The sequence below is a fragment of the Chiloscyllium plagiosum genome, unplaced genomic scaffold, assembly GCF_037043375.1.
Source record: "Chiloscyllium plagiosum isolate Xiang-an unplaced genomic scaffold, Cpla_swu_hap1 HiC_scaffold_12, whole genome shotgun sequence".
Lineage (NCBI taxonomy): Eukaryota > Metazoa > Chordata > Chondrichthyes > Orectolobiformes > Hemiscylliidae > Chiloscyllium > Chiloscyllium plagiosum.
The window spans coordinates 73972111-73988955 of record NW_028270150.1 but is presented as its reverse complement, the minus strand read 5'-3'; the positions used below and the strand labels follow the sequence as shown (position 1 = coordinate 73988955).

Genomic DNA, 16845 nt, shown 5'->3' with positions numbered 1-16845 from the left:
AGTTTGATATTGAGTCACATAAGGTAATATTAAAGCAGTTACCCAAGGTTATCTGCTTTGATAGTTAAGTAATCTAACATCTTAAGGAGTGTCTGAAAGATGAAAGGGATAGAGAAGTAAAGTTTTATACCTTAGAGTATAGTAATGCTCAGGAGTCAGGATTAGATGAGCACAAGTATTTCAAATGTTCTTGCTGTTTTAACCATTCAGTGCTGCCTAATTTAATGCCATGGATGATATTTAACATTTGATTGGAAAGATGGATCTTTCTATTCTTTGGTCATATTTTGAGATTAATTTTCTGAAACCAAGAAATGAAGTTGCACAACTTACTAACACCTCCGCAACACATTAGTATACAATTTTTGTCTGTTATATGACAAAGGCAAAGAAGATAATAAATTTAGTTTCTAAAATTTTGAAATAAAATAGTTAGTGTTCAAATAGCAAACTGCACAAAATTGAGTGCATGAAGGACCTGGAGCCAGAGTGCTGGCAGTTTGGAATTTGTTCTTCTCCTGAAGAGGAAGGAATCAGCTGGTTGGTGAATATATGTTGTTAAAATCTAATCTATTCCTAACATATAACATAGCATAGGAACTAGTATTAGGGTTAATAAAACACATAACAATAGGAAACAAATAATTAAATAAATGATACAAATTGCTAATTAACAAGACTCTTTTGGATGGCAGGACAGGTGATGTATCATGGCTAGTCAGAGCTCTTGAATGTTAATGTGATTCGGGGCAAATACATTTGTAGTGAGTAAGTACAGCTTGAGTGGATTCAGTTGAGAGCTTGAGCTGGAGGCTGAATAGACTCTGCAACACTTTAAGTACAGGGAATGTTAACAAGATATTTTATATCAGGAGGTGGTCACATTCCTAAGGATAAGGCTTTCTGATTTGGTCAGTAGTCAGTGAAAAGAGGGTACGACTGTGAGTAAGGCAGGTGAGTGGAACCAGATGGTAGGTGTGCAGGAGCCTCAATGTTTGCAATTATCTAACAGGTTTGAGGTTTTCACAGTTTGTTTGGTTGAGAATGGGGGCTACAGTGTGGATGAGCAAACTGAACACCATACAGGAAACTGTTGAGTACAGCAAGCAAAAGCAATATAGTGGCAGTAGGGGACATTATAATGAGGGAGATAATCATTATTCTGTGCAGCCAAGAGTGCTTGGATCTGAAACAACTGCTCAGAACTGGACCAGAAATTGGAATAGGAAGGGGACGATCTAGTTGCCATGGTCCAAGAAGGTACCAATGACAGACGATAAAGAAAGAGTTTGTGTTTAGATAGTACGACAAACATAACTGCAAAGGTAACAGTCTCTGGATTGTTACTTCACATAAAAGGACAATTAGGCATGACAGCAAAATAGTAATATTGGAAAGGAAGGTCAGTAAAAGGAGTAAGGGACACAGGGAATAAATATAAGAATTTGTCAACAGTCAAGACCAGATGCTACAAAGATAATCAAAGACAAACTTAATAGCTCTACCTAAAGACGTAAAATGGTCATAACAAAGTAAACAAACTGATAATGCACGTTAAAAAAATGTTCTGACAGTCATTATTGAGACATGCTGTATGATGACAAAGACAAGGCCCTGAACATTGCCTTATGAGAAACAGATGACATCCAAGAAGAATAAGGAGATAGGTAAAGGTGGAGGGTTAGCACTGTTAATAGCACTGATTGCCCTGGTTCAGGAAATCAAGATGTGGAATTAGTTTTGGTTGCGGTGAGGAATGGTAGGGGAAAGACATCATTAGTAGGTATGGTTTACAGGCTCCCTGACAGTAACCACAAGTTACTATGAATAGAAATATTGGGTGCTGGTGATAAAGGGATGATGATAATCAAGGGTGATTTTAATATAAACATATAAATGGAAATTAAATTCTCAGAAATACAATGGTTGCCTTGATGAGGAATTTACAGAATACTTTCAAGTTTCTTAGAGCAGCACGTTCTGGAAACAAACAAAGAGCAAGTTATAGTAATACGACAGGATTAATTAGTGACCTTAGAGGAAAGGCATTCTTAGAGATCAGCAACCATGAAGCGATTGAATTTTGTATTCAGTTTGAAAGGGAGAAGAGGAGCTGTGAGTCCAGCATTTTAAATTTAAATGAGCTCAAGTATGTGGGCATGAAAGCTGAGCTAGCTGAACTGAGCTGGGGTATTTGGCTAGAGGATACTTCAACAGAGAACTAGAGGCAGACACTTATGGGGATATTTCAGAATACTCAGAAAAAGTATATTCCTGCTATAAGGAGACATTTGAAAGGGAACACGTCCATGGTTAATCAAAGAAGTTAAGAAAAATGAGACTCAAGGAAAATGAATGCAATTGCCAACAATGAATGACAGGTCAGATGATAAGACTGAATATAAAGAAGGGGGAGGTGGTGCTGAAGGGGGAGTGGTAACGTCACTGAACTGCTAATCCAGAATCCTATCCTAATGTTCTATGAGTTCAAATCCCACTATGGTAGATTTTTGAAATTTGAATTCATTAAGATCTGGAATTAAAAGGGGATAGTGTCCCTACCTCTGAGGCGCAGTATTCAAGTTCAAGTCCCACTGGATAAATGTTATGATGTGTCCAAACATGCTGATTAAAATAACAATGAAGAAGAACAGCAAATGACAGAAAATATTAAACAGGAGGAAGAAACTGGAGTATGTGAGGAAGCTAGCTAGAAATGTTAGTATTTATGAATGAGAAAATAAGTAAGTAAAGACGATGAACATGGGGTGTTAATAATAGGAAAATAGAGACAAGTGTAAACCATTTAGCTCATCAGGCTACCCTGCCATTCAATATGATCATTTCTGATTGAAAACCTTTTCTCTTCACAGTCACACAGCCCTGTAGAAAACAACAAACTGGTGAATGCAAGAAACAAATATTTTGCTTCAGTTTTCACAATAGCGAATACAAAAATTATCCCAGTAATATCTAGAAATCTGGTGGTAGTAGAGGTTTTACTTGCCTAATACCTGAAATGAATGGATTGCCTTATGAGGACATAGACTAAGCCTGCAACCTCTGGAGGTTAGAAGAGTTAGGGGAGACTTAACTGAAATATATAGGATCTTGCAGGGACTTAATAGAATTCCTATAGTTTGGAAGCAGGCCATTGAGTCCTCACCAACCGTCTGAAGAATGTCCTATACAGACCCACCCTGCTAACCTTTCTCTGTACCTTGTATTTCCTAAGGCTAATCCACCTAGCCTGCACATCCCTGGATATGATGGGCCATTTAGCACGGCCAATCCACCTAGCCTGCACATCCCTGGATATGATGGGCCATTTAGCACGGCCAATCCACCTAGCCTGCACATCCCTGGATATGATGGGCCATTTAGCACGGCCAATCCACCTAGCCTGCACATCCCTGGATATGATGGGCCATTTAGCACGGCCAATCCACCTAGCCTGCACATCCCTGGATATGATGGGCCATTTATCCAGGGCCAATCCACCTAGCCTGCACATCCCTGGATATGATGGGCCATTTAGCACGTCCAATCCACCTAGCCTGCACATCCCTGGATATGATGGGCCATTTAGCACGGCCAATCCACCTAGCCTGCACATCTTTGGACTGCGGAGGAAACCCTTACAGACACAGGGAGAATGTGCAAAGACATTTGCCTGAGGTTGGAATCAAATTCGGGTCCTTGGTGCTGCAAGGCAGCAGTGCTAACCACTGAGCCACCATGCTGCCCCACTGGGTAAATGTGGAATGGATGTCTCCCTAGAATCCAGAACTAAATGTCATAATTAACAAATAACGGGTGCCCCCTCCCCCAAACCTCCCCTCGCCTTCCCCACCTGTGAAGGTATAATTTTGTGATTGACAAGTTGTGGAGTCCCTTTGGTGTTTATTCTGAGGCCCAGCTTTTTACAATTTATATCAATGACTTAGGTAAGGGGAGAATAGGCATGGAAACTAAATTTGTAGATGATACAAAGCTAGATAGGAAAGTATGTTGTGAAGAGGATATATACAGGTTCAGACAAATAGGGACAAGTTGAGTGCGTGGGCAAAAAATCTGTCACATGGAGTGTAATGTGGAAAAGCACGAAGTTGATCAGTTTCACAGAAAGAAATAAAAGCACGTAGCATCACATGAGAACAACTGCAGAGTTCCGAGGTGCAAAGCAATCTAGGTGTTCGAATGTATGTGTCACATACAGTGTGCATATGGATACAGCAAGTAGTTAAGAAAGCTAATGTAATCTTTTCCTTTGAGATAAGTTAAATAGAAAAAGAATGTTATGCTTCAGTTATACAGGGTATTGATGAGACCACATTTACAATGCTGTGCAGCTTTAGCATATTTGTTGAATGTAAATGTATTGTAAGTGGTTCAGAGGAGGTTTACTAAATTGATATTTGGAATGAATGGACTGTCTTATGAGGAGGGATTGGATAGATTGGGTTTGTTTCCCCTGGAGTTTAAAAGGAGGGTTCACTTGATTGAGGTGTATAGGATCCCAACAAGGTAGATGTGGAAAGGCTGTTTCCTCTCATGGGTCAGTCCAGAACCAGGAACTCTGTTTAAAATTTGGGGTCATCCTTTACAGACAGACATGAGGAGAAGTTTTCTCTCTCATGGGATATATGACTTTGAAACTCTCTGTGTCAGAAGGCAGTGGAGGTGATGGCATTGAACATTTTTAAAGCATAGGTGACAAATTTCTGTTAGGCAAGGGAGCCAAAGGTTATTGGAGATAACTGAGAATGTGGGATTCAAAACTAAAACAGATCAGCTATGATCTTATTGAGTGGTGGTACAAGGTCAAGAAGCTCAACAGCCTGCTTCAACTCCTAACTTAATTTTTTAAAATTAAAACAACTTAGCAATTGCTACTACTACAACTCTATTTCAACTCCTGGCTGTTTTTATTGAGCAGCTGGACATAGTAATGCCTTTCATAAAATGTAATATGTATGACAGAAGACTTAAGTGAATTATGTAACTAAACTCCATTTTCACTTGTAATTATAACTGAAATTTCAATAGCTGTGCCACAGTGAACCCTTGGAAATTAATGCTTTTAATCCATCTATTTATTATTAAAATCATATAAAGTGAAGACTGCGCACAAAGAGATTATTCTACCGGGAAAAAATAATTAGTACTCGCAAACAAATCAGAGTGATTTGACCTTAAGGAAAATTGGAGTTGTAGCAATGTGGATTTATTTTCCAACAAAGGCTGAAACAGAAGGTTCAATTAAATTATTCAAAAGGTTGACAATTAAATACATATCTTTAGATGTGGACGCGGTTCTGTTCTTTTTAGTAATTAGAAGGATGAAAAACAGTGTGCTTATTCGCAAAATCATTCAACTTTACTACATACTTCACACAATGTTTATAGTCAAAGCAAAGTATTAATAAACATAATGGTTTCAAAATTAAATTCCAAAGAAAAATAGAAAATGATGGAGCAACCATCAGTGGGAGCATCATCAATGCCAAAGGATGGGATTTAAAGCCTGCCTTAGAGTTGTTGAACGGGGCTATTTAATCAGGTAGAAGGGGGATGGAGGAACCCGCACATTCCTATGCTCCTCTGTTTATTTTATGTGGGAAAGTCCCAGGCACATTGAAGCACCAGCAGTGACCCATCACTGCAGACCTTGAAGAGCTGCCAATCCACTGACTGCTCAGAAGCTGTTGGAGATCAGATCGTCACCTCCTCTGCATAAAGACGATCAACAGATGGCAGGTAACTGCCGGATAGGCATTTAATCTGAAATGATTGCAGTGTGTTGGTCACTAGCATCCTGGTCAGTGGATGAAGCAACTGTCATAGCCATTAAATTCAGCTCAAGATTTTATAAGATGGATCTTATTGGCCAAAAAGAGCAGAATCTGTTGATGAATATTAATCCTATGTTAATACACTCTGGAGAGTCCTAAGCCAAAAGCAATGTTTTCTTCATTCAGCCTAGATCATCAACTTAAAATACATTTGAGGACAGTACAGAACAAGTCAGCATATTATATATCTTACAATGGGACTTGTGCGATAAATATAAAGCAAAGAATTTGTGATTAAAATAGTGATGACTCTCCAACCCTTTAGTTAACTGCAGAAATTGGACCATTAGAGTGAACATTGATTCCCCTTTATTGGAATACTACCATCTTACCAACAATTATGAATGGCGAAGAGGCATGGAGCTGGAAAGAAGACTGCAAAGAAGAATCCAAAACTTTGAGCCTTTTTTTATTCAATTAATCTTTGGAGAATCATATCAAGGAAGTCAAAATTCGAAATTGAAAAGTAAAAGCAGAAGTTGGACAAAAATGGGGGTTGGGTAGTTTTTCTTGAGATTGCTATACAAACACTGACTGGAACATAAATTGATGATTCCAGTTACTCAAGACAGTTATCAATGAATTAATACAATGCACCTAAAGGAAGATCCTGCATGCACTGAAATGACAATGTACTGTAAGAGTTATAGCAAACCATGGGACATGTAACACAGAGTGCAAGGGAGACTTCAGCAGTGGAAATGAATTCATCATGAATGAGCTACATTCCATTGCATAGAGCAACAGGACAGCTGAGGCAAAATATATTTCTGGTTTAAAAGAAAAAGCACAATTTAGGAAGGCTTTTTGCATTATTTAAATGAAAGTTGGCCCCTTCTGCTTATTTATAGGGAGAGGCTGAATAAACTGGGGCTGTTTTCCCTGGAGTGTTGGTGGTTGAAGGGTGACCTTAGACGTTTATCATGAAGGGCACGGATAGGGTAAGTAGATGAGGTCTTTTCCCAGGAGTGGGGTGAGTCCAGAACTAGATGGCATAGGTTTAAGTAAGAAAGGAAAAATTTAAAAGGAACCTAAGGGGCAACCTTTTCATGCAGAGGATGGTGTATGTATGGAATGAGCTGCTGGAGGAAGTGATGGAGGCTGGTACAATTACAACATTTAAAAGGCATCTGGATGGGTATATGAACAGGAAGGGTTTAGAGGAATATGGACCAAGTACTGGCAAATGGGGCGAGATTAACTTAAGATATCTGGTCAGCATGGATGAGTTGGACTGAAGGGCCTGTTTCCATACCATACATCTCTATATCTGTTGCACTATATCTCTTGCCTAAAATATTGCACTCTTCCCAAAACTAGATGACAGTGAGATACCTGATCTCCAACAATACTGCTCACAAAAAAGTCAGACATCTTATCCAAATAGTGATATTTCTGACCTATACTTGTAACCAGATGACAATTAAAAGTTTAAATTACTGTTATACCTATTGGTGTTCCAACGCCATAGCCCTTTGAGTCAATGAGGCCACCAATCTGGGTCAGGTTGCAGTTCCGCTGAGTAACATATTCAATACTGGTTGACTCCATTAGAAGAGCATAATCAGTGGTGAGAACACGTTGAATCCCTTCCTCATTGTTCTTCAGTAAAGCTGTCTGCTTCCGACTGTTCATGAATGCCCACATTTTCTCATATGTTGAAATCTTTGATTTCTGCAAAATTCAAAGGAGACTGTGTGTGAGGTATGGCTATAGGATGGAGAAAGGTAGCCAAGCTTAATTTTTCAGCCCAATTAGGATGTCATTTTTAATCAAAAGATACTGAAACTCTACGCTATTTCAACAATATATCTCAACCAAACTTCAAACATGTGGGTATTTTGGGCCCTAAATAACTCAGACAGTTAAGACTTGAACATATGACTTAGGAGCAGGAGTAGGATATTTGCTGCCTTCAGCCATTTGATAAGATCATGGCTGATCTGATTCTAACGTCAAAGCTTTCTGTCTACCAACACTCAAAATATATGGGTGGCAGATGAATTCACCCCTGGAAGTACCCAAAATGTCTGCAACAAAATTCAATCATGGGGACAACCAGTTGAAGAAAAGCCTGAAAATAGAACTGTCAGAATCTGAGTAGCTATCCTACAATCATAGGCTGGTTCTCACTATGAGCCTGTCAGAACCAAATGCAGCAGAGGAGTGGTCTTTGATTGGAGAGCAGTGAATGGCTTCTGGGGTAGGAAGCAAAGCTGGTGGGGGGAGGTGGCGGTGGGGGTGGGGGTGGGGGGGGGGGGGTGGAGGGTGGTGCAGTAACGCCAGAACTGTTGGCTGGGGGGCATGGGTGATCCAGGCTGGTGAGGTTTGGGCTCAAGGTAAAGCCTGGGGTTTTAAGACTGCAAAGATGGAGGAGGGGCTTCAAAATGAAAAGAAGGGGTGTTGTGCAGGAAAGAGGTGATAGAATGGTGGAAGAGGGTTATGAAGTACACAAATAGGAAAGGTTTGGAGGGATATGGGCTGGGTGCTGGCAGATGGGACTAGATTGGGTTGGGATATCTGGACGGGTTGGACCGAAGGGTCTGTTTCTGTGCTGTACATCTCTATGACTCTATAAGTGGGATGGGGAGAGAGGATTCTGCATAGGGAAGCCAGAACTGAATAAGGGGTCAGAGTCTGCAAAGGAGAAGGGCTGTTGAAAGTTACCCCTTATGTCCTTTTTACATCTTTCCCCCTCACCCTAAACCTATGCCCTTTAGTTTTGGACTTTGCAATCCTGGGGGAAAGACCTTGGCTATTCACTTTGTCGATGCTCCTCACGATTTTATACACTTCTATAAGGTCACCCCAGACTCTGACGCTGCAGGGAAAATAGCCCCAGTCTATGTTCACTTTGGCCTCTTTCTTCTTTTTATAGATATTTAAAGGAGTTCTTGCTATCCATCTCATTATGTGCAAATTTTCCGTCTTTTTTTGGTAGTCTTTTGTTGGTTTTAAAAAATCTGCTCCAGCCACTGACTTACTATTAAACTTTATCACAAATGTATATATTTTTTCCTTTAATTCGATGCCCTCCTTAACTTCCCTGGTTAACCATGGTTTGTTTATCCCCTTCCTAGAATCCTTCTTTCTCACTGTGATATATCTTGTTGTGAGCCGTGATAAAGGCCTTTGCCCAAAATGTCGATTTTCCTGCTCCTCAGTTGCTGCCTGACCTGCTGTGCTTTTCCAGCACCACACTATTGACTCTAATCTCCGTCATCTGCAATCCTCACTTTTGCCTATTTTCTTAAGTGTCTGCCATTATTCCTCATTGTAGCCTAAGCTGCTAAACTCTTTTCCCAGTTCACGCTAGCTTTGTAATTAACCTTCTTTAAGTTTAGCACAGCTATTTCTGATCCAAGTTTTATCCCTCAACTAAATGCTAAATCTTACCATGCTAATGTCATTGTTTTCGAGGGGATCTTTTACTCTGACATAATTTATTAAGCCTGCCTCATTCCACATTACCGGATCCCTGATTGGATAAGCAACATATTGTTCTGGCAACCTATCCAGAATACACTCTATGAATCATTCCTTGTGGCTATGTCTGCCAATTTCACTTTCCCAATCTACATAAAGATTAAAGTCACTATGATTAACATACTACCTTTTGTTGCATACCCTCAGTGTTCTCTTGATTTATTCTCCATCCTACTGTACAGCTATGATTAGGGGGGCCTGTACCAGTATCTTCTTTCCCTTGTTATTTCTTGCCTCCACCCATGGATTCTACATCTACTGATCTAAGATCATTTCTTGCTACCATACTTAACTTCATCGCATACAAATAAAGCTGCCCATTACCATTCTTTCCTGTCTGTCCTTTTGAAAAGTTACATACCCCTGAGTATTTAGTTCCCAACTTTGAACTCCTTGTAGTCATGTCTCAATAATGGCTGTAAGTTCATGCTCATTAACCTCTGTTTGCATTGTTAATTCATTTATTTTGTTCTGAATCCTGCTTGAATACAGTGCAATGTTTAAAAGACGCTTGGCTAATACATAAATAGGAACAGTTTGGAGGGTTATGGGCCAGGAGCAGGCAGATGAGAGTATTTAGTTTGGGATTAGGGTCGGCATGGACTGATTGGACTGAAGGATTTGTATAATTTTGCTTTACTATCATTTTTCCCTCTTTGCTATGTTCCTATGTTTGTAGACTTTGTCCTGCTCACACTGATTCACATTGTTGTTATCCAAGAAGCTGAGCTATAATGCTTCTATATATTTTTGCTTTGCAAACCAACATTTTCCTTTCTCCGACCCTTCCCACCTCAATTAGTTTAAAGCCCTCTTTACACCCAAGTTATTTGATTCACAGGGACACTGGCTCTAGCACAGTTCAAATGAAGACCATATCAGCAGAACAGCTCCCTTCTACCCCAGTACATGATGGGCTGTATGGCTTCTTTCTGCACCATGATAATTCTGTGATTGATGTTCCTACAGCATTCTGGCTGACCTACCAGTAATCTCCAAAAAGGTTGCATTAGACCAGCATGACAGACTTAATCTCCTACTCCAGTAATACAGATTCTCAGATTTTGAGAGGAGTAAGCATCTCATTGAGTGTGACCAACCCTCTGGAGTTGAACCAGACAAGTACCTTGACTGACTTAGGCACTACCTCCTGACCTACTGTACTCCCCCTCCATCCACCAGGGACTGCTCACTTTTGAATTTCACACATCAATTATATTTGCATAAGCTGCTGGGACATGCTGCAGTTGTGATCTTGACGTAGCATGGTGTCGAACAGCAACAAGTCCACTCCATTGATTGGTCAGTGTTCCCACCCTTTCCACCTGCACTAAAAAGCAACGCAAGCCGCATGGTTTGACAACACTGAAACCTCAACGAGCCATGTGATGCTTCCTGTGTATATCTAAACGAGACGCCAGTTTGTCCCTGCGTAGAAAGTGACCTGGCAGATTCCAAACTAAAAGATGTTGAAGGGCTGAAGTGTTCTGTGTATGTTCGTTCCGGAGAAGCCATGATGATGGAGGGAAGACTGGTGGTTTACTGAAGCCAACCTCGATGGACAAAGGATTAAGGAGGTTAGTGTCCACAAAGTGCGTACTGACACTGTTGTGAAGAATCAAGTGGATGATGCTAGAATAAGCATTTGGCGATCTGCAGTTGCCAGGTATCGGCTTGATTTGCTCATGAGGAATTTTGGCAATTTAGTTTCTCAGGGAAGGAGAGGAGAATTGGAAATGACATAAAAATAAGATGTGTTGTGGTTTTAATGAGATCGAGATGCAAGGATGTAAGGTAGTTGCTGCACAATGGTGTGATTCCAAAGTTGTCGTTTGGAGCTCAAGGAGAAGCTAGCATTTCTTCTTGATGTTGAGATCTTGATTGTTTTCATTCTCTCCATATTTGAGGGCAAGTCTTCACCCATAGGATTGAATGGACAATTAAACCCAATCGTGTCACTCATGCTAGTGTTATCTTGAAATATAACATATTACAACAGGGTTACAAGGTAGGCAGGAAGGAACTGAAGAATGGACTTAGGAGAGCTAGAAGGGGCATGAAAAAGCTTTGGCAGGTAGGATTAAAGAAAACCCCAAGGCGTTCTTCACTTACTTGAAGAACAAGAGGACAACCAGAATGAGGGTAGGGCCAATCAGGGATAGTGGAGAGAACTTGCAGCTGGAGTTGGCAGAAGTAGGGGAGGTCCTTAATGAATACTATGCTTCAGTATTCACTACTGAGAGGGATCTTTACGTTTCTGAAAACAGCGTGAAACAGACTGATGTGCAGGTTGATGTTAGGAAGGAGGATGTGCAGAAAACTTTGAAAAATGTAAAGATAGATAAATCCCCTGAGGCAAATGGGGTATACGCTAGATTACTACTGGAAGCGAGGGAAGGGATTGCTGTACCTTTCGCAATGATCTTTGCATCCTCATTGTCCACTAGAGTAGTACCAGATGATTGGAGGGTGGCAAATGTTATTCCCTTATCCAAGAAAGGGAATAGGGATTACCCTCGGAATTACAGACCAGTCAGTCTTACATCAGTGGTGGGCAAAGTATTGGAGAGGATTCTGAGAGACAGGGTTTATTATTACTTGGAAAACCGTAGTTTGATTAGAGATAGTCCGTATGGCTTTGTGAGGGGCAGGTCATGCCTCAAAAACCTGATTGAATTATTTCAGGATGTGACAAACACAGTGATAAAGGTAGGGCAGTGGATATGGCATACATGGATTTTAGCAAGGCGTTTGATAAGGTGCCCCATGGTAGGCTCATTCAGAAAATAAGGCGACATGAGATACAGGGAATCCTGTCTGTTACAGAATTGGCTGGCCAATAGAAGACAGAGTGTGGTAGTTGATGGAAACTTGGTGACCAGTGGTGTTTTGCAAGGTGCGATTCTGGGACCTCTGCTCTTTGTGATTTTTATAAATAAATGACTTGGATGAGGAAGTGGAAGGGTGGGTGAATAAGTTTGCTGATGACATGAAGGTTGGTGGAGTTGTGGATAGTACGGAGGGCTATTGAAGGTTGCAACGGGACATTGACAGGATGCAGAACTGGGCTGATATTTGGCAGATGGAGTTCAACCTGGAAAAGTGTGAGGTCATTCACTTTGGAAGGTCAAATTTGATTGCAGGATACAGGATTAAATTGGATTCTTGGAAGTGTGGAGGAACAGAGGGATCTTGGGGTCCATGTCCTTACATCCCTCAAAGTTGCCACCCAGGTTGATAGGGTTGTTAAGAAAGTGTATGGTGTGTTAGCTTTCATTAGCAGGGGTATTGAGTTTAAGAGCCGTGAGGTTATGCTGTAGCTCTATAGAGTCCTAGTTAGACCACGCTCTATCCTGTTCTGGTCGTCTCATTATAGGAAAGATGTAGAAGCTTTAGAGAGGGTGCAAAAGAGAGTTACCAGAATGCTGCCTGCAGGGCAGGTCTTATGAAGAAAGGTTGAGTGAGTTAGGGCTTTTCTTATTGGAGTGAACAAGGATGAGAGGTGACTTGATAGAGGTATACGAGATGTTGAGAGGCATAAATAAAGTGGATAGCCAGAGACTTTTTCCCATGGCAGAAATGTCTATCATGAGAGGGCATAATTTAAACGTAATTGGAGGAAGGTTTAAGAGAAATCAGAGGTAGGTTCTTTACACAGAATGGTGGTGTGTGGAAAGCACTGCCAGCAGTGATAGTAGAATCAGATACATTAGGGACATTTAGGCAACTCTTGGATAGGCACATGGAAGTTAGTACAATGAAGGGTATGTAGGTTAGTTTGATCTTAGAATAGGATAAAAAGCTGGCACAACATCGAGGGCTGAATGGCCTGTACTGTGCTGTACTGTTATATGTTCTGTATTGGAGGATCAATTTACTGACAGTTTATCATTCATCATCTGATTATTGAAAGATGAAGGTTTCATTTTCTGAGGACTGCATATTTTGAAGTCAAATGGATTGTATATTGTCAGCCCATGAATTACTTAAAGACAGAGAGCTGTAAACTTTAAAGATTTCTTTGAAGTTTAACCTTAAATTTCCTCACACTTGCAAAAACTAACTTCAGAGCAAAGATTCATGAGTAAGGAGGATTTTTGTTAAACTGCAATCAATTACATATAAGCTTGCTCACCTTTGTGTTTATAGGTATACATGATGTGAAGGTGCCAGTGTTGGATTGGGGTGGACAAAGTCAGAAGTCACAAGACACCAGGTTATAGTCCAACAAAGCCTTTATCACCTAATCTTCAAAAGCTTGTGATTTCAAATATACCTTTTGGACTATAACTTGTGACTTTGGACTTTACTGCTATTCATCTCAATGGCCTTCTCAGTACAACTCTATTTTATGGATTAAGTTATTTTTGATTTCTCTTGAACTTGTAACTTGTAATATATGTCCACCAACAGTTGACATAATACCCACACCAATGGTGGGTGAACATATTCTTAATGTCAAAATCCTGAATGTAAGCTCCTTGAAATATTTTCTTCTCTAAAGAAGATAAGCCTAGGTCTCTTTTTATCATAAACCTAAACCTGCAGATATACTTTTTTAATTGTTTGCCTCTGAATTCAAGCACGGGTAACTCGTAATAAATCAACCTCTTTTGATTTGACTTCTATCCCCGTTTATGCAACTCAGCATTTGTTTTGTAAAACTAAACCCCTGTTTTATCTCTTTCCAAATCAATATTCTGTCTCTTTGTTTCACTTAACAAAAGGTTCCTCTAATTTATGTTTCTGCATTCAATTAATTCTGCAACCTAAGTTGCACAGGGCAGAACTTTAATAACTATACATGACACTTCTGAATTGTTGGTTCATCAAATAAGCTGATGTTTTTCACAGTAGAGTATGACAGGGTATGTATGAGATTAGTCCAGCTCTGCAAATTCTGTGTCTGGAATCTCAAAGTAATAGGAGAAAAAGGCTAACACAAATTCAAAGATAAGTAATACCGACTATAAGTTACAGAATATAACAACAATTTGCATTTATATGGTGCTTCTAATATAGGAGGCAATCGGGGTATTTTATTGAGTGGGTAGAAAAGAAAAAACCAAAGGAGTGATAACACTTCAAACAAATGCTTTAATTGACTCTGAGAAGCTTTGGGATATTTTGAAGCTGTGAAATGTGCTTTACAAATTATTTTTTCTTCAAACAAAGGTTCGGTCAAAAAAATGATTGAGACAAGGTGAGGAGATTTGAAAATTTTTGTAATATATGAAGGATTGAAGATGGCAGGGTATAACTGGGAGGATATTATTCATGGGCAGCTGATGTTGTGAGTAAAGTGGAAGTTAGTTTGAAGAAACTTGAAAATGGGCATTTCTGCCAGATTGGTGTGGATCTGGGAATCAATGTTGCAGTTGGGGACCTTGGAGAAAAAGGAACATTAAAATAACTGAGCTAACTGTCTAAAATGTGATGGCAATATGACAACTTTTAAAGGCAAGAGAGGTAACTCAAAAAATTTACTGCAGTTTCTGATACCAGCCTCCTCCAAGTTCCAATTGGTCTTGCAATAAAGCATTAGAAGGCATGCCTGGGTTCTGTTTTGCCTAAGGACTTTGTATACAACCAATATAGACTGAATTTCTATTCAATACTTCCAATTTTTGGTAATGGAGAAAGCATCAAGAGAGAACCGCATATTTATTGACGTCCTACTATTTAGAATCTAAATGTATGAAGGCAACCCTTCAAAAAGCAGTTATGTGAAGAATGAAGATTCTGTCTCCAGTATTTTTATAATGCAACAACTTGCTTTATTGATTATTGCAATTTTATCTAAGTGAATACATGGAGGCTAGAGAACTCAGAAATAAATATGGATTGAAAACTGTTCACATTACAAAAGGGGAAGTGCTGCAGTGCTTAGAAAATATAAAGGTGGATATATCACCAGGATTTGATCTGGTGTATCCCAGGACATTGTGGGAAGTTAGGGAGGACATTACGAGGCCCCTTGTAGAGATATTTGCATTATCTATAACAACTGGCTGGATGACTGGAGTGTGGCTCATGTTGTGCCTTTGTTTAAGAGGGCATGAGAGGAGAAGCCTGGGAACTACAGACCAGTGAGTTTGATTTTGGTGATGGGTGAATTGTTGAGGTGATTCTGAAAGATAGGATTTATATGCATTTGGAGAGGCAAGGAATGATTAGGGATCTTCAGCATGGTTTTATGCAAGGGAAATCATGTCTAATAAACTTGATTGTGTTTTTTGAGCAAGTAACCAAGAAGATTGATGAGGGGAGACTGGTAGTTATTGTCTCATTGGACTTTAGTAAAGCCTTTGACAAGGTTCCACATGGTGGACTAATTTGTAAACTTAGACGATATGGGATTCAGGGTGAGCTTGCCAATTGGATACAACATTAGCTTAATGACAGGAGACAGTATTATAACAAAACAGAAATTGCTGGAAAAACTCAGCAGGTCTGGTAGGGTCTGTGGAGAGAAATAAGAGTTAACGCAGTTCTGAGAAGGGGTCACTGGAACCGAAATGTTAACTCTGATTTCTCCCCACAGATGCTGCCAGACCTGCTGAGTTTTTCCAGGAATTTCTGTTTATTTTTCTGATTTACAGCATTCACAGTTCTTTTGGTTTTTATTTCAACGGAGAGTGATGATGGAGAGTCGTTTTAGGAACTGCAGGCCTGTTACCAGCAGTGTTCCATAGGAATTGGTGCTGGGTCCACTTTTGTTTGTAATTTATATAAATGATTTAGATGATAATATAGAGGCATTGTTAGTAGGTTTGTGGATGACACCAAGATTGGTGGTATAGTGGATGGTGAAGGTTACCTAAGATTACAAAGAGGTTTTAATTAATTGAGTCAATGGGCTGAGGAGCAGCAGATGGAGTTTAATTTAGATAAAAGTGAGGTATTGGTAAAAGAAACACTGGCAGGACTTGTACAATTAAAAGTAGGGTCTTGGATAGTGTTGTAGAATAGAGAGATCTAAGGGTTCAAGTACATAATTCTTTGAAGATTGCATCATATATAGATAGGCTGTTTAAGGCATTTTGCACACTTGCCTTCATTGCTCAGACCTTTGTTTGTGGGAGTTGAGATTGTATAGGATGATGGTGAGGCCTCTTCTGGAATACTGTGTCCAGTTCTGGTCACTCTGTTATAGGAAGGATATTATTAAGCTAGCGAGGATTCAGAAAAGATTTACCAGAATGTTTCCAAGAATGAAAAGTTTAAGTTATAAGGAGAGGCTGGATAGGCTGGGACTTCTTTCACTGGAATGTATGAAGTTGAGAGGTGACCTTACAGGAGGTTTACAAAATCATGAGGGGTTTAGATAAAATGAATGGCAGGTAACCTTTCCTTAGGGTTGGGGAGTTCAAGACTAGGGGGCATTTTTTTAAGGTGAGAGGAGAAAGATTTTAAAAAGACATGGGGGCATTTTGTTTTACACACAGTGAACATTCAGAGGAAGTGAATGTGGGTATAGTTACAAAATTTAAAAGTTATTTCA

At 39.8% G+C, this 16845-nt stretch overlaps 1 protein-coding gene across 5 annotated transcripts in view; it reads right to left on the bottom strand.

The window, feature by feature from the left end:
• LOC122555053 (glutamate receptor ionotropic, kainate 1) overlaps window positions 1-16845 on the bottom strand; it is a 321843-nt gene that overhangs the window by 18031 nt on the left and 286967 nt on the right. For all 5 annotated transcript variants that reach the window (XM_043700697.2, XM_087992908.1, XM_043700698.2 and 2 more), the window contains one exon: window positions 7304-7529. In XM_043700697.2, coding sequence (XP_043556632.1) covers window positions 7304-7529 — 226 coding nt within the window. The remainder of the gene's footprint in view (window positions 1-7303; window positions 7530-16845) is intronic.